This window comes from Vombatus ursinus, unplaced genomic scaffold (assembly GCF_900497805.2).
Source record: "Vombatus ursinus unplaced genomic scaffold, bare-nosed wombat genome assembly UNPS02014768.1, whole genome shotgun sequence".
Taxonomy (NCBI): Eukaryota; Metazoa; Chordata; class Mammalia; order Diprotodontia; family Vombatidae; genus Vombatus; species Vombatus ursinus.
This window is the reverse complement of record NW_020954546.1, coordinates 20300208-20322400: the sequence shown is the minus strand read 5'-3', so window position 1 is coordinate 20322400 and position 22193 is coordinate 20300208. Positions and strand designations below refer to the sequence as shown.

General features: G+C 40.2%; 1 protein-coding gene across 10 annotated transcripts in view; it reads right to left on the bottom strand.

Annotated features, from left to right (window-relative positions):
- Positions 1-22193, bottom strand: part of NCOR1 (nuclear receptor corepressor 1) — a 184524-nt gene that overhangs the window by 146457 nt on the left and 15874 nt on the right. For all 10 annotated transcript variants that reach the window (XM_027861867.1, XM_027861868.1, XM_027861871.1 and 7 more), the window contains 2 exons: positions 1654-1822; positions 86-237 (listed from right to left, as the gene is read on the bottom strand). In XM_027861867.1, the coding sequence (XP_027717668.1) occupies positions 86-237; positions 1654-1761 (260 nt within the window). In that variant the 5' untranslated portion in view covers positions 1762-1822. The remainder of the gene's footprint in view (positions 1-85; positions 238-1653; positions 1823-22193) is intronic.

Below are 22193 nucleotides of genomic sequence, written 5' to 3'. Positions count from 1 at the left end.
TGTGTGTGTGTGTGTGTGTGTGTGTGTGTGTACATACACACACATTCCACATTCTGCTTTGGATGAAAAGTTAAGGAAAAACTACCTGTCAGAGCCTGGGTGAAATTCTGAAAGCAAGGAAGGTCGCCTTCGCAGCTGCTGCTGCTGCTGCTGCTGCTGCTGCTGCTGCTGCTGCAGAAGCTGTGACGCCTGACTGACTTCCAGATGAGACGACCGATAATCAGGCACTGCAAACTCCTAGTATTCAAACAATAATAAATCATTACTATGTTAACGAAAACTATAAAGGGCCATGAAATCAAGCTACTCAAAGGTACACAGATAGTCATGACCAATGTTTACAGATGATGCTTAACAAGGAACTGCTGCAAACTGAATCTTCGCTGTCACTACCCCGAAATTGTAAATTTTTGAGATGTTCCTTAAATACTTCCCATATTTCAGTAAAACACAAAGTATGCAGAGTATAAACTATTCACGTAATTTGGCTCCTATTAGCATATTAATACTTACTTCCTATCAACATTACCCACTGGAGTCCTGGATAAAATTCTATCTTATCTATGCCAAATGAATATTGAAAAGGCATTCCTATCTTTAGCACAAGTGCACGTGCTCACGCACACATGAAAATTAAGTGCTGAAAGTAAATGACATTTTTCTTTTGAGATATCCAGAGCAGGAAACAGATTGGCAGCTGAAGGCCCACTGAGGATACCCAGTAAATGTTCGTTCACACATGGACCTAAGAGCTTAACTGTACGTCACCACTTCAGGAGAAATCAGCAGATTTGGGATCTGAGCAACTGATATCCCCCTGATATAGGGGAGGAAAAAATCAGATGGGTGGTTCTGGTAGCAGACAAGTTAGGTCTTCAAATCTAGATGGTGGCATTGTAGGCACTGAATTGTTCAGTGAAAATGTCCAATTTTATCTCAGATGTAAATCAAATTAAGTTGTAGGAAAGCTGAGGTGATCGTTGTTTCTAATGGTCAATAAGTAAACTTCAATTTAATTCTTAACTAACTTCTAGGCCAGATGCATGTAAACAAGGAAGCCCAAGGGGTAAGAGCTGAGCAGCAAAATGAAACCTATTCCCATTTGTTCCACAGCACAGGGCAGAAACTTGGAAGAGGCTTAAAAAGCCTCCAACCCTGATAATCACCGACTCTTTACCATAAATGGCTCCAGTGTCCCCATTCTAAGAGGCAGAAAGATTTTCTCACAGTCAATCACAGGGGTTGTTCCAGGTCAGCAGAGTCACCTCCATCCCAGCACCACGAAGAATGTGCAGGAGAGACAGCTTCTTTGAGTCTACCCACAAGTGATTCAGGCTGATCGTTGCGCTGAACCAACTTTACGCACCCAGGGAGCCAAAAGTGCTCTACTCACAAACAGGCCCCAACTGCCTCCAAGGTCCAGAAGCCAAGGCAAGGGTGGGACTGTACTGAACACAGCACCAAAGCCAAGTGAGGGAAGAGGCCTGGGCATGTAGTCAGTGCTCCTGATGGCTGTGCTGGTCACGCAGCTGGGGACATCATTTTTTTTCCTCTTACATGACAATGGGATTTGATCTTTCACCAATACACATATGTAAATAGGAAAGAGGAATACATTTGTCATATGTGGAGCTAGGCGGCTCTCCTCCTCACCTGCTGGTGGCGAGTGGTGGGAAAGGTATACTGGGCAGAGTGGGCAGGGTATCGACTCTGATCAGTGCTGAAGGCTCCCTGGTTCGGAGGGTAGCCTGAACTTGACATTATCAGGAGAGAAATCTTCACTGGGTTGTGAGATCAAGCAATCATGGTTCTGGGAAACCGCCTAAATTGAGGAAAAAAAAGAATACTGATAAGAACTAAAGCACCAAGGGTACCTGTAACACATTATAACTGTAGTTACTTAAACAAAACAATAATTACCAGTAAAAGCTTTTTCTAATGTATTTATTTAACATAATGGAAGATACAGTAGTTTGGAAAATGTTAACAGGTCTTACACTTTTTTAAAGTGACCTAATATAATCATGAATAATATAAGTAGTTACATAAATGTCTGAAGGGTAACATAAGATTAATTATGAAGGCTGGCAATCCTATTAATAAACAAAATGACCACAGTTCTCTGAAAATGTTTTTAATTTTAAGTTGGATTAAATTTTTAAAAAGGCTAAAAGAAGATGTATTATTTCAGGCGTTTCTACCATTCTACAAATGAAGATAGAGACTAGACACTGCCCAGGACAGTCCCAATACGGAAAATGCTTCCGCCCAAACAGGTGAGTACCTTCTCTGCAACTTAAGAGACTTTTAGCCTGTGACAATGAGAGGTTAAAAAATCTGCCCAAGGTCACATAGTCAGGAAGTGTCCTAGACATAAGAGTCCTGCCAAAAAAAAAAAAAAAATGAAAGTCTACTTTATTTTCATTTAAGAGAACATTAAATAGGGTAAAGTACGAAATGTGCTTTTCAATGAAAACAGACAGGGATTGGGTCCCTAGCTTTCTACCTCTATACTCAAATCTAACAGTTAGCTTCTGGTGGCAACTGGCCTCAGCTGGCTGAAACCCAGTGCACAAAACAGTCAACTCTCAATTGTTCATGCTAATAGAGGACAAAGATAGTATGGGTGAAAAAGGGAACAACTCACATCTGTACTTCACTTTAAAGTTTACAAAACTTTTTCCTTACAACAACCCTATGAGGTAAGAGGTATAAATACTGCCCCTGGTATGTAATCAACAACTTGATTCCACAACTAGTAAGTTATCAGAGGCAGAATTGAAACCCAGGTCTCATGATTCTAACCACCAAACTCCATCAATAACAGCACAAGCCAGAAGCTTCCTTTAGCCTTTCATTTAGAAGCCTAAAATGATCATGGCCTCATCATGGCATTGGCAGTGACTAGCATCTCAGAAGGGTAGGCCAGCAAACAACCTCTGGCAAGTCTGACCAAGACGGGAAGCTGTATCACCTGACATGCCTGGGTATAAAATGTCTGTCTGTCATCGGAGGGGCAGCCTACTTGGAGATGCTCATCATGAGGCTGGTCCGAGGGAGATCAGTGCTTTGGCCTGAGCAATTCTCCAAGTTGGCCTAACAAGGAACGGAGAAGAAGCTCTGATTCACACTAGCAAATTCCAGACCTTCAAGTACTAAAACCAGGCTGGTGGCTCTGCCATTGGAAGGGACAAGTGAGGCAACTAGTACTTGTCAAATGCGAAACTGATATTCCTTTTACTGCCCCAAGAACCTTTCCCATTAAAGCTGCTACCAAGAAGTAAAACTTGACAGATATACCCACACACTTTTCTCCACATTAGGACAGGTGCAAAAGTGCAGGTAAATATCTGCAAGATAAATAACTAACAGCCTAAATAATCCTTTAAGACAGTATTTCCTGAGCTGTTTCCAGTGTTACATGTAGCCTTGGTGTTCTTTGCAATGTAAATTGGGGTTCAGGAAGAAAGTCTCAAAGCTTCTGCTAATTTCCTGGGACATGAGAAGGAGGGGAAATGTTCAAAACATAGCAAACGTCTTTTCTCTCTTATAGATGAGCAGGACAAAAAGATGAGAGTATCACACTTCTGCTTAAAGGCCTCCCTTAAGTGAGTCATTAAGGCAAAAGAACTTGCAAAAATTCTGCAAATAAAGCAAAGATCTCAGCATAGTTCTTTAAAAGACTGGACTGGTCCAAACTTAAAGAGTCTTTCAGAAGTAAACTGCAACAAAAGAAAACCCATCAATAAAGAGAAAGAAAGGATGGTGCACTTTCCTTTAATTCAAGAGAGACTTTTGGGACTCCTGTGGTCTGCGTTAAGTTCTTACTTTCAAACCTGTAAGACCCAAAAGACATAAGACTCTCTACATACACCTCCTGAGTCACTGGCAACCAAGTCTAATCTGGCTTCTGTCAAAAACAATTACCTGCATATTTTTCCTCTATCAAAATAAGCAAAATTACCTCTATTTTATCACTCAACTTCCAAGATATCCCCCTTACCTTCATCCATAGGATTCCATTCCCCAAAACCAACAATTATAGAATCACTCAATACATTTCAAGTCCAAAAGTATTTTATTCCCTGGACAAATTAGTTTGGGGACACTGCTTTAAAGGAACCATTAACTATTCAAAAAACTGGGAATCACACACAAATTCTATAAATCAGCATCTGTGCTTATGTAAGAAAAAATCTTTTCTTATAAACAGCCACCCCTCAAAATTCCAATGTACAAATGAAAATTATTCATGAAACAAATTTCTGTTATTTATAGTTTTTTAAAAATGTATATTAGTTTTAGTAAGGCAATAAGATGGTCAGTGTTTCTGTAACCTCCTCAGAACCATTTTCCCTTCGGGGTCCTTTTTGGATTTTGCTCTATGAAACGGATATACTTGGGATTGGCTTCTGCTTTCTTTCCTCTGAATCATTTCATACAAGTATTGCCATCTTTCTTTGTAAGCCATTTCTTATGGTGCAATAAGAAGTCACAATTAGTTCAGCCATTCCCCAATCACAAGACATGGAGTGGCTATTATTTTTGTGCTTTCTCTCTCTCTCCCTCCTATCCACCCTTCCCTCGTCCTCTAGGAAGAGATCCAAAAGAAAACAGTGTCCCTGAAGGACAGGGAAGAGAGAGTTGTCAAGAAAGAGGGGTTGGTCAACAGTGTCAAACGCTGATTAGTGTCAAATGCTGATTGGCATCAAGGAGAATGAGAAAAAGTCACTGAGGAGGGAGGTCTTAAAAGTAAACATCTTGCAGACTGTTGAGTGAAAAGGCTTGAAGAAAACAGAGCAAGTGCAAACTCCTCATTCTAAAAGTTTGGCAGTGCAGGGAAGAATATAAGACAATGGCTTAAGGGGATGGCAGGATCAGGAGACAGGTTTTTGGGTGGAGTTTTAGTTTGTTTTTTTAAATAAAAGAAATCTAAGTCCCTCCCTATAAAGGGAAGTCCCCAGAGAAAAGGGAGAAATTATAAATGAATGTGAGGATATAATCGCTAAAATTCAGTACTTAGAGAAAATCGGCAGAGAAGAGATTCAAAGGAAGAAATGGTAGTTTAGTGAAAAGGGGATATACCTCATCTTCAGGTCAAAGGAATGACGAGATCACAGGAGACAGGGAAGGCATAAGAGATTAAATCAAGGGCAGTTCAAGGTGTGGAGGAAGAAAGATGATGCAAATTCAAAATGGATGCCAAATGGCTTCTGGGCAAAGGAGCTACGCAATACAGCCAGGATTTAGAAAGGTTAATACAACAACAGCGTATAGGTTACTATAGTATTCTAAAACCAACATGGTGAGAGCCTGTCTTACAGTGACAGCTGTGGAATGAAGATTTTAAGCTGCCATCATTACTACCACCACTATATTTCAGAGAAAGAATCTGTGGGACTTTGGAACTAATTTGATGTGGAGGGACTTAGGGGATGATGAGACAGAGTCAATGCTGACTCTAAAGGGCCGGCAGGGTGGTGGCATCACTGACAGAGGGGGAGCCTTCACCAAAGGAAGGCTGGATGCCAGCTTAGCCATCAATGAAGGTCGGTCACTGGCTCATCTCTTGATAAGTTACTTCCTAGGATGAGGTCCTACAGTAGATTAATATGTAGATCATTAAACTTTATAAACCAAAATGAAGAGAATGATAAAAATTGGGAAGATAAAATACATTTAGGGCTAGTTAAGCCAAAGACTCTTGGGCCAGTAAAATTAGAAACTGTCCACAGGGAAAATTACTAAGGATAAAAATATTTCTATTATGTTTGGATTTAAGTATCTGTTTTAGATAACTCACATTTAATTTAACCTGCCCTTATACAAAAAATAGCTATTTTATTTAATAGTATCCATAGATTAAAGTAAATTTAACAAGTATTTATTAAGCACTCACTTTATTTAGGGCACTATGCTCGGTATTGGGAATGCCAAATCAAAACGGAACAAAAATCATTGTCCTCAGGGAATTGTCATTCTGATTCCATCTCTATTCCTCACTCCATTGTTTTCATGAAAGGCCCACCTGCTTGTCATCAGTACTATATTCTGCTTCCATGTTCATAGACTCCACAAACCCTAACACAATAGCTTACACTGCTATTTTCGATTAAATGGAAAAAATTTTTTAATATACTTAATTTTTGAGGAATTTAACAGGAAAAATTTCAGCCCCACCAAAATACCTGAAATGAAAAAAGAAAGCAATGGCTTCAAATTCCTACATAAGTAGTTCTCAAATTAGAAAAGGAAAGCTTATAAATTATTTCCTAATCAGAATGCATTTCTCCAAGAAATTTTAAGTTATGATCAGTTTTACAAATCAGTCTAAAAACAGCTATTTAAACTATGATGTCCCTTAAGCATACTGCTAAATTTCACCTATACCTAAACAGCATTTTACACCATTGCTTCTACGGGAAAATACATTTTGAGCTCCAAGGACCAGAAAAACACACTCATACAGCACTCAAAGAAAGATTGTGCACCAGCAAAAGAAGACACTCCTCTATCTGTAGTACCACCAGATACATACTGAGGCACTTGGACAGGGGAAAGTGCCCAATGGGAGCTTTGTCACCTGCTACCCAATTCTTGGTTACAGATACATAGCCAACTGAGGAGATCCGTCAGGCAGAGGTGGTGTTCCTAGGTAGGGAGGCCCTGAGCAGGGTACCAAAAAAGGAGGAAGTCCAGAAGCTGCCAGCAGCAGCAGCAACATATGGCTCTGACTCTGAGCACACAGGAGGGTCGTACTTAAAGCATGTAGACCAGCCTGCAGAGAAACAACCAAGGCAGGAATCCCAGACCAAAGGGGGGTAGACAATTCTGCCACTGTAAACCAACAAAGTTTTCCAGCTGCCTGAAAGGTATGGAGTCCAGAAGCAGTCTAGTCTTGCATAGACCTAAACCCGGGTGAGGAACTGGAGAAGCTCAGACCAGGCAAGCAGCAATCAGACTTCAAACACTTTGGGAGTACCGAACATTTGCTGGTCCAAGATTGTCCCTAACATTCTGGAAAAACATAACACTCAATCCAAGAAAGCTGCAAAATAACCAGCCCAGATCTTACCTCCAGAAGCATGGCAGAACCCAGCTGTAACTACCAACTCCAAAGTCAGAAAGTAGCCTGAAAGAATGGGCAAACAAAAAAAGAACCCCACCATAATGAGCTTTACGGCGACAAGAGACATTCAAGACACAAATGCATAAGACAATGACTCCAAAACATCTACAAGCAATGCCTCGAAGAAAAATCACAGCTTGGGCACCAACAACTAGAAATCCTGGAAGAGACGAAGCAAGAGCTTTAAAAAGTTTTAAAATATTTTTATAAATGGAGTGAGAGCACTAGAGGAAAAAAACTGGAAAGGAAATGGGAGCTAAGGAAGAAAGAACTGGAAAGGGAATTAACAGCTTGGCACAAGAGGTATGAAACCTTGCCCAAGCAACAAACTCTCTGAAAATGTGAATGGGCCAAAGAGAAGCCAATAACTTCATGAGACAAAATAAATTTTTTTAAAGTAAAAAGACTGAAAAAATAGAGGAAATGTAAGGTAATCCATTGCAAAAATAACCAACTTGAAAAAAGATCAAGAAGAAAAAAAATGAAACATCACTGGACTATCTCAGTGCCCTGACTGAAAAAGGAGCCTCTTCATATTTAAAGAAATCTTAAAAGAAAATTGTGTAAATGTCTTAGAACCAGAAGGCAAAGTAGAAATATAAAGAATCCACTGGTCACCTCATGAAAGAAACTCCAAATGAAAACTCTCAAGAACATCATACCCAAAACTAAGCTTCTATGTCAAAGAAAAAATATTGCAAAGTAGCCAGAAAGAAAGAATTCAAGTACTGAGGGGCCAGTCAGGATCACATGGGATTTAGCAGCCACCACCATAAAGGAACAGAGAACTTGGATTATGACACTGCAGAAGGCAAAAGTTATAAACTTACAGACAAGAATAATCTACCTAGCAAAACTGAATACAATGCTACAGAAGGTACTGATAGCACTTTTCTGTCCAACAGAAAAAAAAAAAATGGACCTTTAATGAAATAGAGAACTTCCAAGCATTCCTGATGAAAAGAATTGAGTTGCAGGGTAGCTTTGAAGTTCAAACACAGAAGTGAAGAGAACCATAAAAAGATAAACGTGAATGATCAGTGATAAAGGACTAAACCAGGATAAACTGCTTACATTTGAATATATGGAGATATATCATCATGAGTCCTCTTAGAGAAGGCATGGGAGAATTTATGTTATATCTCGATGACCTTAAAAAAATGGAAAGAGACGGGGGTAGCTAGGTGGCACAGAGGATAGAGCTCTGGCCTTGGAGTCAGGAGGACCTGAGTTCATATCTGTGATGCTCCCTAGCTGTGTGACCCTGGGCAAGTCACTTAACCCCAACTACCTCACTTTAAAAAAAAAAAGGAAAGAGAGAAGAAAAGGAATACACTGGGGGCAAGGGAATGAGGAAAAAAGGTTGAAGAAATATCTCATCATCAGTGCACACAGACAACTAAACAAACAAGGAAGTGAATGGAGTGGCTGACATTTGAACGTCACTCTCATCTGAATAGTCAAAAGATGAAAGAATACACAAAAAAATAGAGAAAAGGGAGAAGGGGAAGAAGAGGAATTAGAAGAAGGCAGATTAAGGAAGGGATAAGTACTAAGTAAAACAAACTGAAGCTGTACAAAAAATATTTATAGCTCATTTTGAGGTAGCAAAGGATGATAATCTGAGGGGGTACCCATAAACTGGGAAGGGAAGAATGAATTACAGTTATGCAAATGTGACAGACTACTAGGGTGCTGAACTCTTATCAGTATGACTAACCAGGATTCCAGAGGACTAAAGATGAAACATGCTACCTACCTCCTAAAAGAGAGTTAAAAGACTCAACGAAGAATGACACTAATTTCTTTTAGGATGTGGCCAATGTGGAAATCTGTTTTAATTGACTATACATGTTTGTAATGTGTTTTTCTTTTCTTGTGGTCTCAATTGGAGATGGGGAAAGAGTTGGTGGGGTTGTGAAAAGGTGGATCTTGGCTGATTAAAAAAATTTTTTTTAAGCATATATAGTTCTCTGAACCTCTCTAAATAAAGATTAGATTCATTTTCCAAAGAAAGATTTTTATGATAAAATCTACAAATCTTTATAAGACGCTTCCAGGAGACCCAAATCACCCCTATTTAAATTCTTTCGGTCTCTCTCCTCTCTAATCTGTCTTTTGTACAGCTATAAAACTGATGTTTCTTAAAAACTGATCCCAAACCTTAAGTTTTGAATAGCTCTGAAGTGCTTCTAGGATATTTGCTAAATTAAATGATTTTTTAAAAAAGTCCCATACCAATTTCCTACTTCACAAACTCCTTGCAGGTCTCACTTATTTTTGCTATCTCATCCAGCAGGAGACACAGCACAACGCACGGAATAAAGAGTCCTCCTTATCCATCAGGATTATTCATCTTCCTGGCTCAACATTTTCACAGTCAGTTTGGAGCATACCTGGTAGTGGAGTCAACACAAGAGCATGGCTAAAACAAATCCAAAACCAATCTGCAAATTTCACTTTAATCATTTATTTCAAACTCATTGACCAAATATTTCTAAGTGCTATAAATAGCCATTGCTATTATAAATCCAGGGTTAGGGCTAGGAGACATGTGATTTCATTAGTATGAGGAACTCCAAGGGAAAGGAAACTTCTTCCAGCAATGCAGGACCACTTTCTCTGTTATTTAAGTCTTGGAAAAGTGCCGGGAGCACTGAGAGGTTCAGTGACTCACTGAAGGTCACACACAGACAGAAAGACAGAAGCAGAGAGAGAGAGAGAGAGAGAGAGAGAGAGAGAGAGAGAGAGCGAGCACCATTGCAGATATGATGTTAGATCATGCAAAAAAAAGATTCCATAGTCCCTGACCTTGAAGTTTTTATAAAACTGGGAGAAAACCATCGGCTGCAATATACAACTACCAATGAATTGCCAAAAAGCAATAAAGCAGGTTTGTATCAACCAACAATTGATTTGCAAGCATTATTAAATGCCTGGCTTGTGCCAAGCACCATGATAAGCTCTGGGAATTCAAAGAAAACCTGAACCAGTCCCTGACCTTTAGGAGCTTCTGGTCTGGCAAAGAGAGAGAACACATGAACATACACAGATATAAGGTAATTTTGAAAGGGCAAGATTCATGCTTAATACAGAAAAACTGGGAAGAGACCCTGGGAAAACTAAAAACTAGGGCAGAAGTTCAGAGACAGGGTGGAAAAAATGCAAAGGGCTGCTGGCCAAATACAGACACTGAACTCTGGGGCTGATCTACAAACACAAATATACCTATGTATTTCCTAAAGGTGATCAGGGCAGACCTGTGATTTCAGATGGAACTTCCAGGTAAGGAAAGCCCTTCTATTGATTCAGGTCTGCACCTTCTTTGCAACTTGTAGTCTAAGAAAGCTGACTAGAGCAGTGGCGTCCAGTTCAAAAAGAAACAGATCCCTGCAGGCCTCCTACTGACTCAGAAAACCTCAAATTAACATTGTTACATTGTATTTTTATTGATTTTGTTAAACATTTCCCAATGACATTTAAAGCTGGTCACCACTTTTGGCCTGGAGTCCTGAGAAGCAAAGTGACTTAGACCCAGGTCTTCCTGGTTTTGTGGTCCTTACTCTATCCACTACAATACGGTACCTCTCACAGGTACCGATAACAGGAGCAATAACTTAACACAAACGAAAACAACAAATGAGACAGATAGGTTTTGGTGTATGCTAGAATTTAATTATGTACCTGAAGATTATCTACATTCAATTTTTAAACCCAAATGCCTCTCTCAGCTTCCCAGATGTCATGTTTCAAGACAAGTAAAATGTTCAAGAAAAACAAACATATAACACATAAATTTTAAAATGAAACCCACAGCTAAAAAGAAATGATTTTAGCATTAGCCACTTCTCCATTAGCATGGATAATACCATTCATTCTATTTATCTCTGGGCAAGCCACATTTATGTATGCATTTCTCCCCTCCAGCATCTTTTTCCCAACACATAAATGTTGAGAAGTTAAAAAAAAAATCTCTTTCCTATAACACTCCAGGCACAATATTTTTTCCTAACATAAAATGACAAGAGAGGCAGTAACAATAGCATAATGGATAGAGAGCCAGCTCTTTAACCACGAAACCCGGAGTTCAAGTGTGGCACATTTACTGCTGTGAGCCTGGGCAGTCACTTAATGTAGTCCTTAGTGTTCTAAGTTGCAGAGAAGGTATTCACCTGCATTCAGGAGTTCCCTACACAAGTGAAATGACAAAGCCAATTCCCATTCCTATCCCTGCAAAAATGGCAGCCACAGGGCTTGGCTCACCTAACTGACTTCATCTGCAACAAGGTCCAAATGCCCAAATTTGGCTCTTCCCACCTCACTCTCTCTCATCTCCCTTTTCCTCCTCCTGCCCCAGGGCTGGGAATTCAGGACTAGTTCAAGAGTTTCCCAAATCTCTTTCCATCCCTGAGAAGAACCCCAGGTGGAAAAGAACAGCAGCTGCTAAGGCCTCCAACCGGAAGGGAAGAGAAGGGGAGGAAATCCAAAATGCAAACACCACCTTCCAACTGCAAACCACCTTTTTTTTTTTCTTTTTAAATCAATATCCCCATGCAAGATTCACTCAAGACACATCTTTCACTCTACAAAAGTGAGGCAGGTAAAGGGAGAACTCTGAGATCTTGATCATAAGGAAGGGATCACAAATTTCTCAGTCACTTTAGATGAGTCAGACTATCTACCCCTTGGTAAATGAGGTAAGACTCTGGAGATTAAGAGTGACTGCCCCAAGTGGCCAAGACCAGAGAGTTGAAATTGCCTTCTTCTGACACATGCTGACTAGGTGAACCTGGACAAGTCATTTAACCTTTTTTTGTCCCAGATATTTCTCAAATGAGAACAGCTGCTTATCTGCATTAGTAGAGAAAGTTTCCTCTTAGGAGCTCCCCACACTAGTGAAATCATGTGTTTCCTCCTTCCTCTAAGAAAGGGGGGAATAGAGTACGTAATAGTTAGTATCCAAAGTCTTGAAGAAAGCAGGCTGGTGTTGGCTGTATGAACAAATCCTGTCCCTTTAAAGGGAAGCTTGTTTCCCAAGGGATGCCGAGTCAGTCAGTGGTCAGCTATTAGCTCCAAAGAACTGAGCTTCAAGGGAGGCTAGCAGCGAATCCCCACAGAGACTGAGAGAAGCCAAGCCCCCTACAATAGGGTAACCAGAAGAAACTCAGGCCATATGAAGTATGAGTCTAGTGGAGGGTGTGTTAAGTAACCCTTGAAAGGAAAGGTTGCTCTATCTTCTTGTTTAAAGAATGGCTGAACAGGGTCTGAAAACTGGTATGGAACCCTGTTGTTGGAGAGGAAGGGTCCCCATAAATAAAGTTACTTTCTTAAGAAGCTACAGGCTTCATCTCTGTAAGCCCATTTCCCCATCGGTAAGGGCAACATTTTTATACTTGCACACTATACCCCATAAGGCTTAGGTAAGGAATGTGCCTTCTACTAGAAAGCAATTTCTATATGTGGGCTAGTATTAATACTCTTTTCTCAGTTCCCCCCACTTCTGTCTCATAAATTCCCTGGTTTCCTACATGAGGTTTTGCCTGATCTCTTCAGGCAGAGAAGGTGGGGGGATTGGGGGGACAGGGAGAGAGAGGGAGAGGGAAAGAGAGGGAGGGAGAGGGAGGAGAGGGAGAGGGAGAGGGCTAGGTGATAGGGGATGTAAATATGCAAATACAAGCAAAACAGTCTTTGCCCTCAAGAAGATTACATTCTAACGGGAAGAAAATACATAAGGAGACCTGAAAAGGGAGAAAAGATCATAAATGAGGTAGTATGGCACTAGTCCAGGGAGTTGGCCTGGAAGCCTAAGCCCCAGCAAGATAAGGCAAAGGCTGATCTATTAGAGCCAAGGGACCTAGAAACAAAGTCCATGATTGGGGAAGAAAGTGCAGTATTAGAAATATGATTTTGTATGCTCTTTTTATTAAATATTCTACGTACATGTTATTTTCCACCAATAAAATGTAAGCTCCTTGAAAGCAAGGGAAGTTTTGTTTTTATCTTCATATAGCCAATGCCTAGTACACAGTAGAACCTTAATAAATGCTGACTGTATGATCCTCCTGGTCAAAGTGTGATTATCCTCTGATGTGGTGAAAGACAGAGAGCAGAAGGTAGAATTAAAAGTGACTCTTCTTTGGATTCAGGTTTGTAAAGTACAGAGAAATTTCAACAGTCCAAGTTCTGCTCCATTTCAGTCACTAGGAGCTGAGCGTCTACTCTAGGGGCTACAGTGAAGAAGACTACCATGCTGATAAAGACAACTGAAACCCATGTATCTCCCAAGAGTTAGCCAAGAGCTTTCACAGATCTGATCTCCTTGGATCCTCAAAACTACCCTACAAAGTAGGGACTACAGATATCTGATTCACATTTTACAATGAGGAAACTGAGGCGCAAAGAGGTTAAATGACTTACCCAGGGTGACACAACTAGGTCACTCCTACTCCTAGCTATCTTTTCCCTAAACCACAAACCTTAACCCTAAATTTTAATCTTTCATAAAATACTACAACCACAAAAGTAGTCAGGTCATTTATGAGGCCTCAGGCTGTTTTTTATATATGCCATATGACCAAATGAAGTACTTGAGATTACTATTATGACTTCTTGTACTTGCATTTAAGAAGTCTGTCAATTCACTCCAAAAGAATACTAGCCCTAATCTGATACAGCAGTAAAACTCCTCCATCCATGCAACAGACTGTTGTGGCCTAAACATCCAAGTCAAACAGTTATGCCAGAAGATCACCAGAGCATGATCAAAAGAAAGCAAACAAGATCAGGGCAAGAATTCCAAGCCCCTCAAAGTGATTTAATAATAACTTCAGCTTTGGAGAAAAGTTACTCACCATTTCTTAAGGACCTGCCTATTATTTTCAAATGTTTTTTAAAACATCCTCTAGAAAAAAAATCAACTTAAAAAGATGTAAACCAAGGTACACACGCACTGTGGAATCTGTCAATAAATAGAGAAGAACATATAGTTCTAGTTTCCAACAGAAACTTGAGCTCATGGATCAATTTACAACATGTCACTTCATTTCAATAGGCACCTAGCCTATCTGAAATATTGCAATAGGCATTATTGGCATTAAAAAAAATAAAAAGATGTAATCTGATTAAGAGCTTAGAAGTTAGCAGGAAAACCAGAGAGACAGATACACATATACCTATACATATACACGTATAACTGGATACATACACAAACACATACACTCTCTCTCTAAGGCACTGAGGTAACAAGTATGTGCTCCCAGTACACTGTCTGCCTGGAAAGGAGTTACAGACACCAACCAATACTGTGATACAAAGTGAAACAAGACACAAGAAAGATAGAAACAAAATGTTCAGTGTGAGCATGGAAGGGAAAATTCCTTAGCAGCTTTGGGGATGGGAGAAAGTGGTATAGGCATAGGCTTGAGCCTAGACTTGAAGCCAGGGCTCTTCACCTGGGGTCCACGGAGAGGCAGGCAGCAAATATTTCTTAAGAACTTAGTATGTGCCAAGCTTAGGGGTGCCTAAGCACCTCTCGGACCTATATTTTCACATTTTTATATGTTTTTTATATCACCTTCATTTCCAAATATATCTCTCCCTTTACCTCTGCCCAGTAAACCATGGCTTCTAACAAAGAAAAAGAAAATAGTTCAGCAAAACTAACAAACAGGTCAGTCACATTTAACAGCCATTGTAATGTTCCATACCCAAAGTCACCCAGCTCTGCAGTGAAGAAGTGAGGTACATTTTCTCATCTCTTTTCGGGGGCCAAGTCCAGTCATTATAATTTCACGTTGGGTCTGGGGTTTTTTGTTCTTTCCACTGACACTGCAATAGTCATTCTGTATGGTGTTTTCCTGGTTCTGCAGACTTCACTCTGCATCAGTTCATCAGTCTTCTCAAGCTTCTCTGAATTCTTCCTATTCATTTCAGGGGTGCAATAACATTCCATCATGTTCACAGACCACACTTTGTTTAGCCATTTTGTTAGCCTCCTCTACGGGCACCTACTTTCTTAACGATTCTTTGCTACCATGTAAATTGTTGCCATTGATACTTCCATATACATGAGACCTTTCTTTCTGTGTGAACTGCTCAGGTATATAACCTAGCATCAAGATCTCTAGATCAAAGGGGATGGACATCTTAGTCATTTTTATAGCATACTTCCAGATCGCATTCCAGAAGAGTTACAGCGAGTCACTTCCATCAACAGTATATTCACGTGCCTCTCTTTTTCTACCCCTTCTTGGCCCTTATTGAGCAACATTTTCATCAAAGATTTGGTACTGAAAACATAAAAGTCATGCTGATTAAATATTCGGATAACACAGATCTAGAAATAATATCATAGGTGGTGAAATTAAAGTTCTAAATGATCTCAACAGGCTGGGTTGGGCTGACAAACTGCAAGATGAACGTGCAAAGTTCTGCATTTAGATAAAAGCACAAGTACAGGACTGGACAGGCCTGACTGCAGAGGCCACACAGGCCTGACTGCATCCCCAGGGGCCCTCTATGGCTTTGACAAGCAATCTGTGCAGAACCTTAGGCTACATTCACGGATATCCAAGTGAACACTCTTAAGTCAGGGTAAGGAGACTTCTAAGCTCCATTCTAAAAGCTTAAGTAATGACAGTATCATTAGACAAAAGCATCCAGCCTCCCCCTTCTCCCAGAGATAAAACTCCTACTTGGATATATGACATGTTGCTTATGACAGCTTTATTATTTCAGCATAGCTTTTAAAAAACAACCACCAGTATTACATTCAGTTTGTTTTACTGACCTTAAAAAAACTTTTGTCTATTTACAAAACTCAAACCCACCCAAAAGACCAGAGACCTATTGCCACTGAGGATATGCAAGGACCCATTCTCAAAAGAAATCCAGAAAGGTGGCCCAGTGTCCCAAAAAGGTTTTGGGGAACAACAGAACTTTACAAAGCTTCCCAAGCAGACAACACGCATAAGCTCAACTTATTAGTTCACAACCCCCTAAAATCTAGCCTCTCCAGGCTGCACACCAGACTTTTTTTTTAACCATGCCCCAGAATCCTCTTCCCCCTGGACACTCACTCCTGCCCTGAAGTTCACACACTGCAAGTACCCTGTGCCTACGTAGCCTCTCTGCATAGAGATGGTTGGATGGCTCCTCTCAGAACCTCCATCCAAGGAGGACCCACAGGCCGGCCAAGTCTTCATTACTCTCCAGACCTTCTATACCAAGAACCCCCCCTGCAGCATCCTGGTATGTGCTGTCTTCCCTTGTTAGAATGTAAATCAGCTCCCTGAGGGCAGGGACTAGATTTCTTTCTGCTTCTATCTGTATAGGCAGCGACACAGCACATTGACTGGCACACAGTAGGTTCTTAAGAAATACTTGCTGGGCAGCTAGGTGGCACAGTGGATAGAGCACTGGCCCTGGAGTCGGAGGACCTGAGTTCAAATTCGGCCTCAGATACTTAACACTTACTAGCTGTGTGACCTTGGGCAAGTCACCTAACCCCACTGCCTAGCCGTCCCCCCAAAAAAAGAAAAGAAATACTTGCTGCCTCACTCCCCATGGAGTCCAGATAAAGAGCCTGGCTTCAAGTCTAGGCCCAAGCCCATCCCTACGCCAAAAGTTCCCTGATCCCCAAAGTCACTGAGAAGCTTTCCCTTCCATGGTCCTACCGAGCATTTTGTTTCTGCCTCTCCTGTGTCCTATTTTACTTTGTACCCAGTATTAGTTGGCGTCTGTAACTCCCTTCACAGACCAATTCTCCCTTCCTTGTTCTCTCTCCCAGGGCTTCACCCTGGGAGAACAGGTCTGGAGAAGGCCTTTCTTTGAGAGAGGGAGCTCCTCAAGATGAACGTCCCCTCTCCTGGTGCAGGTCTGAAAGAACTCAGAGCCCTGGAGAACTGTCTTGGTGCTTGTCCACCTCTCAGTGTGCATATGGCAGCTAATGAAGAAAGCTCTAGGGAAGTGCCAGCCTGCATCATTCCCTTTGCTGCTCAGGCAGGCCCAGATCAAATCCAACACACCTTTCAAAACCCAGCTCAAGCCCAACTTTTTATAAGAAGCCTTCCCTCACAAGAGTCCACAGTGATCTCTCCTTCCTCTGGACTCCCAACGGCATGTTCTATCTTAAAATTCACTTACCACTTACCACTTATATAGTCTTTCACTGTTATTTAAATTTTCAAATGTGATTTTCCCAATGAGCTCTTAAGAGCAGGGACCACAGGGGCAGCCAGGTAGCACAGTGGATAGAGCACTGGCCCTCGAGTCAGGAGGACCAGAGTTCAAATCTGGCCTCAGACCAAACACTTGACACTTACTGGCTGTGTGACTCTGGGCAAGTCACTTAACTCCAATTGCCAAAAAAAAAAAAAAAAAAAAAAAGAGCAGGGATCACATCTTATATTTTCCTGTACTTTTCCTGCCCTCCAACATAAAACCCAGTACAATATGACACATAGAGTAAACACTCAAATCAGTATCTGATGAATTAATAAAATCTTTAACAAAATTAGGAAAATAAAATGCTCTGAGAGCTATTAATTCATTTTACATAATAAATGTAAATATAAAATGCGTATGTCCCTACTGATGCTTTCACATTCTTTTGGCAAAAGCAAAATTAGAGCCCGGGAGAAGTTGTAAAAGCAAAGTAGAATGACAGCCAGGTGCCTTCTCTGACTGACAGGTTATCTCCTTCCTACCTATCCCTCTTCCTTGAGACCTAAGGAAAATCAAATCAAATCATGCTGTCAAGAAATCTTCAAGGTGCAAGGGGCCTCTGAGACCCTGGCCAATCAATCTCCTCCTATTTACCAAGGAAAACCAAGACCCAGAGAACACCATCTGGCTTACTTATAGCAGTAACTGTAGTTACTGGAGTAGTTACGGCAGTTAGTAACAGACCTACTTCTAAAACCCAAGCCTCCCAACTCCCAATCCAGGCTTCTCTCCACCAGGCCATAATATCTCTTAGTGAGGACTGGCCTAGCTATGTGCTTTGTCGATGGGGTGAGGTCCATATGACAACAGGGAAGATTCTTTCAACTTACATTCTATTCCTTTGCTCAAACTTATCAACGAAAGACCAAGAAGCCTGGCCTCAACAGGAACAACAAGGGGAGGGCATGTGGTGGAGGCAAAAAAATATTGGACTGGGACTCAGAACCTAAACTCACCAGGCATTACAAGCCAGGTAACCTCAGGCAAGGCACTTGAAACCTGGAGGAGCAGAGCGATAGAGTTTTGAGGAACCTCAGATGCTCAATCTGCAGATAAGGAAACTGAGGCCCAGAGACAGAAAGTGACTTGGCCTGTCAGACAGGTAGCAGTCAGGCAAACAGATAATAAGCATTTATTAAACGCCTTCTGTATGCCAGGCAAGTGCTAAGCACTGGGAAAGAGGGGAAAAAGACAGTTCCTGCCCTCAAGAAGCTTACAATCTAAGTGGGGAGACATCATGCAAACAAATATATACAGACAAGCTATACACAGGATAAACAGAAAAGAAATAATAGAAGGTTGGGAAAGGCTTCCTGTAGAAAAGGTGGTATTTTAAGCATTTATCAAATGCCTACTATGTGCCAGGCACTGTGTTAAGTGCTTTTTACAAATATTATCTCATTTGACCTTTACAACATTTGTGAGGAAGGAGCAACTGTCATCTCATATGTAATAAGCAATATCCCATAGCAAGAAGCAGAGTCAGATTTTGAGCTTAGGGCCTCTGACTCCAAATGCGACATTCTTTCTCTCTACTGCCCCACACTGACATTTCTCAGGTTTTTTCATCTCTGAGGTGAAGAAGTTGGATCAGATGAGTTGTAAAGTCCTGCCAAAGCCCCTCCCACCACTAGAGCTGACTGTGATGCCAACAACTCATTAGCCCAGGACGTTTATGAAGATTTTCTGAAACATTTTATTTGAAAATATATGACACACTAATACACTGTTAGTAGAGCTGGAAATTGGTCCAATAATCCTAAGAAACTTTAAAATTGCGAAGAATGTCTATAGCCTTTAACCCAGAGATTTGGCAATACCCCAGGTAGAGAAGGACAGAAAGTTTTAATAACCACCAAAATATTAATGGCTGTACTTTCTGTGACAGCAGAAGAACTGGAAATAAAGGAGGCACCCTTCAATTATAGAAATGCTAAGCAAATCACGGTACCTGAATGTGATAGACTTACTAAGCCATAACAAAAAGAGAATATGAAGAATTCAGAAAAGCCTAGGAACGTAGGAGACGGTGGAGAGTGAACACAATAGAACCAGGAAAACAACATATACAATGACTACTGTAATACAAATGGAAGAAGAAAACCCAAATCAAATAAATGCTGTGCAATTACAATGACTAAGCCTGGCCCGGAAGGCAAGATGAAGAAAAGCACCTCCCTCCTTTCTTGGAAGAGCATGGAGGTGTACCACTTACCAGACTATTATAGAAGGCTTAGCTTGTGGTTGCTTAGCTTTGCTGAACTACTTTCACCCCTTTTATTCCTTGTTACAAAGGATGGCTTCCTGAGCAAAGGTGATGGGAGAGAAATATTCAGAAATGAAGGTACTATCAAAACAAAAGACATTAATAAGATAATTTAACTTAAAATAAAATGTTTGACACACGCAAAGCTGGTCAAGGTTTTATGGGAGAAAAAAATACCTGTTAACATTGTACTAAAACTCGATTCCCATGTTATTGGTATACGGGATAATGACCTGCTTCACATTCTATCTTCTCAAATACAAAATCAGCCTTTTGCACTCATGTACAAATGATCTAGCATAACAATATGAATTTAAGATTTTATTTCTTCCTTAAATCTCCCACAAAAGGATATTAAGATCTTCATCCTTTCTAAGTTATACATCATAGGAAACTTATCTGTTACAAAGTAATGGCACCTCTCCTTCAGCTCTCTCTTACCAGGAATGCCTGGCTTTTAGCCTACTGTTGTTATATAAAGCCAAAAATATATCTAGACACACATTTTCAAGGTGACCAGAGCTCTCTTTATTCACTGAGCAGACACGTATTAAGTACCTATGTTATCGTTTTTTTTTTTTGGTGAGGCCATTGGGGTTAAGTGACTTGCCCAGAGTCACACAGCTAGCGAATGTTATGTATCTGAGGCCAGATCTGAAGTCAGGTCCTCCTGACTCCAGGGCCAGTGCTCTATCCACTACACCACCGAGCTGCCTCTTGTATCTGTTATCTTGAGAGAGAAGTTAAAAACCCCCTTCACCTAGGAAAAGAATAATGCCTTTTATTAAGTAGAGGAAGAAATCCAGCATTTCTCCAAAAGTTAGAAAGCATCCTCCAAACAAAGCCAAGCTGATCACTGTACAACTGATTCAAGAGACAATACTGACTTTTTAAAAGGGGGGAAAATTTATTCTGCAACACTGCAGGCAGCAGACTATTATAAAGAGTTACCAGAAGTATACATGAAAGTCACTAATCTTATAAAAGCTAATATTAGATGAGGGAGATCAACAGAGCCAAAGCCTTGCACCTCAAATAATGAAGATCAATGCCCAGAAACCAAAAAAATGTTCATTTATTTTCTCTAATTGGAGAACAGGATTTAACCAGACTGACACTGCAGAGAACACTAACATTGTATTCCAACTTCAGCAAACAGAGAGCTTATCTTTGATTCCACAGTTATACTTTCATGATGCTTTAAAAATAATCATGGGTCAGGAAGACTCCTGCCACAAAAAACTATTCTCACTAACGAAGCTAGAGTAATTTTGAAAAGTAGCAGGCTGCAGTTGGTAGAACGTCCAGACTTAGAATAAGGCACCCAACTCAAATCTCACTTCCACTGTGTTATAGTCAAGTACACCACCTTTCAGAGCCTCAGTTTGTTCAGCTATAAAAATTGGGATAAATTCTTACATTACCTACCTCCCAGAATAACTGTCATGAAAGAGCTTAGGAAACCTTAAAATACTATATAAGTAACTCATTACTAGAATTGTTTTCCCTTTATTACAAAGTAGAAAAATATAAGTTCCTACTGCCTCTTTCTAGTGTCCCTAGCAAAGCTCAGAAATGATGAGGGTAAGGGAAAAACCCTTCCCCCTGTGGAAAAAGGCCTTCAAATCACAGACATATTCCTGGGGCTCATGAATACCAATTCGGCAATAAAAATTTTTCCCCATTTTTCTGCCCTGTCAGAACATTCCACAACCCTTAATGTTTCCCTTAAGGAATGTACACATAGTGTCTAATACTTTATGAAAAATGCTAATTAAGCAATGAAAAAACATAACAAATGTTGCAATGGAGCCGTATGATTCAAAGTGTGATTACGCATTTCTTAAATGGAAATGATAAATTTTATCACTTTACATTAAAGTGACATTCTTATTCCCTTCAAAAACAAATGTAGAAATCTTTAATTCTGACTACATTTATAACCCAGAAAATAAAATCAGAAATGAATTATCAACATCACCCAAGCTCAGAACCAAGTTGCGAATTTCTGATTCCAATAAAGGCTCTTCTAATTATCACTCAAAGCCATAAATACTATAGAAAGAAGAGTACACATTGTGCCTTTTTACTATCTATGAGTGATCATTTAACTGAATTACAGAGATGCAAAAGTGGATTTTAATCATCATCCATGCAGATGTCACCTAAAAGACTGGAATTACCATCATCAAGATGGAGAACACAAATCTTGAGTACAAAGGAAAATATCCTCCAAGCTTAGCTAAATCATCAATAAGAGAAGCAACAACACTACCTTTCATCAAGTTGTTTCCATTTATAGTCAGCTCTGCATTTGCGGGGAGTGGGGGTTGGAGGATTATCTGGGTTTTTTTTTAATCTGAGCCCTACAGAAGGCTAAATTTTAACCTCTCCACTGCTAACACTCATTTCATAATGAACTGCTTTGATAGACAACAACTCCAGTAAATGATGGAATGTAAATAACATGAAAAACAAAATGATCAACTGAATTAATAAAACAAAAAACTATTCTTTTAAAATGATTAATAGAGAAACCATTATTGATTTTCAAGAGGAAAAAATTGAGGAAAA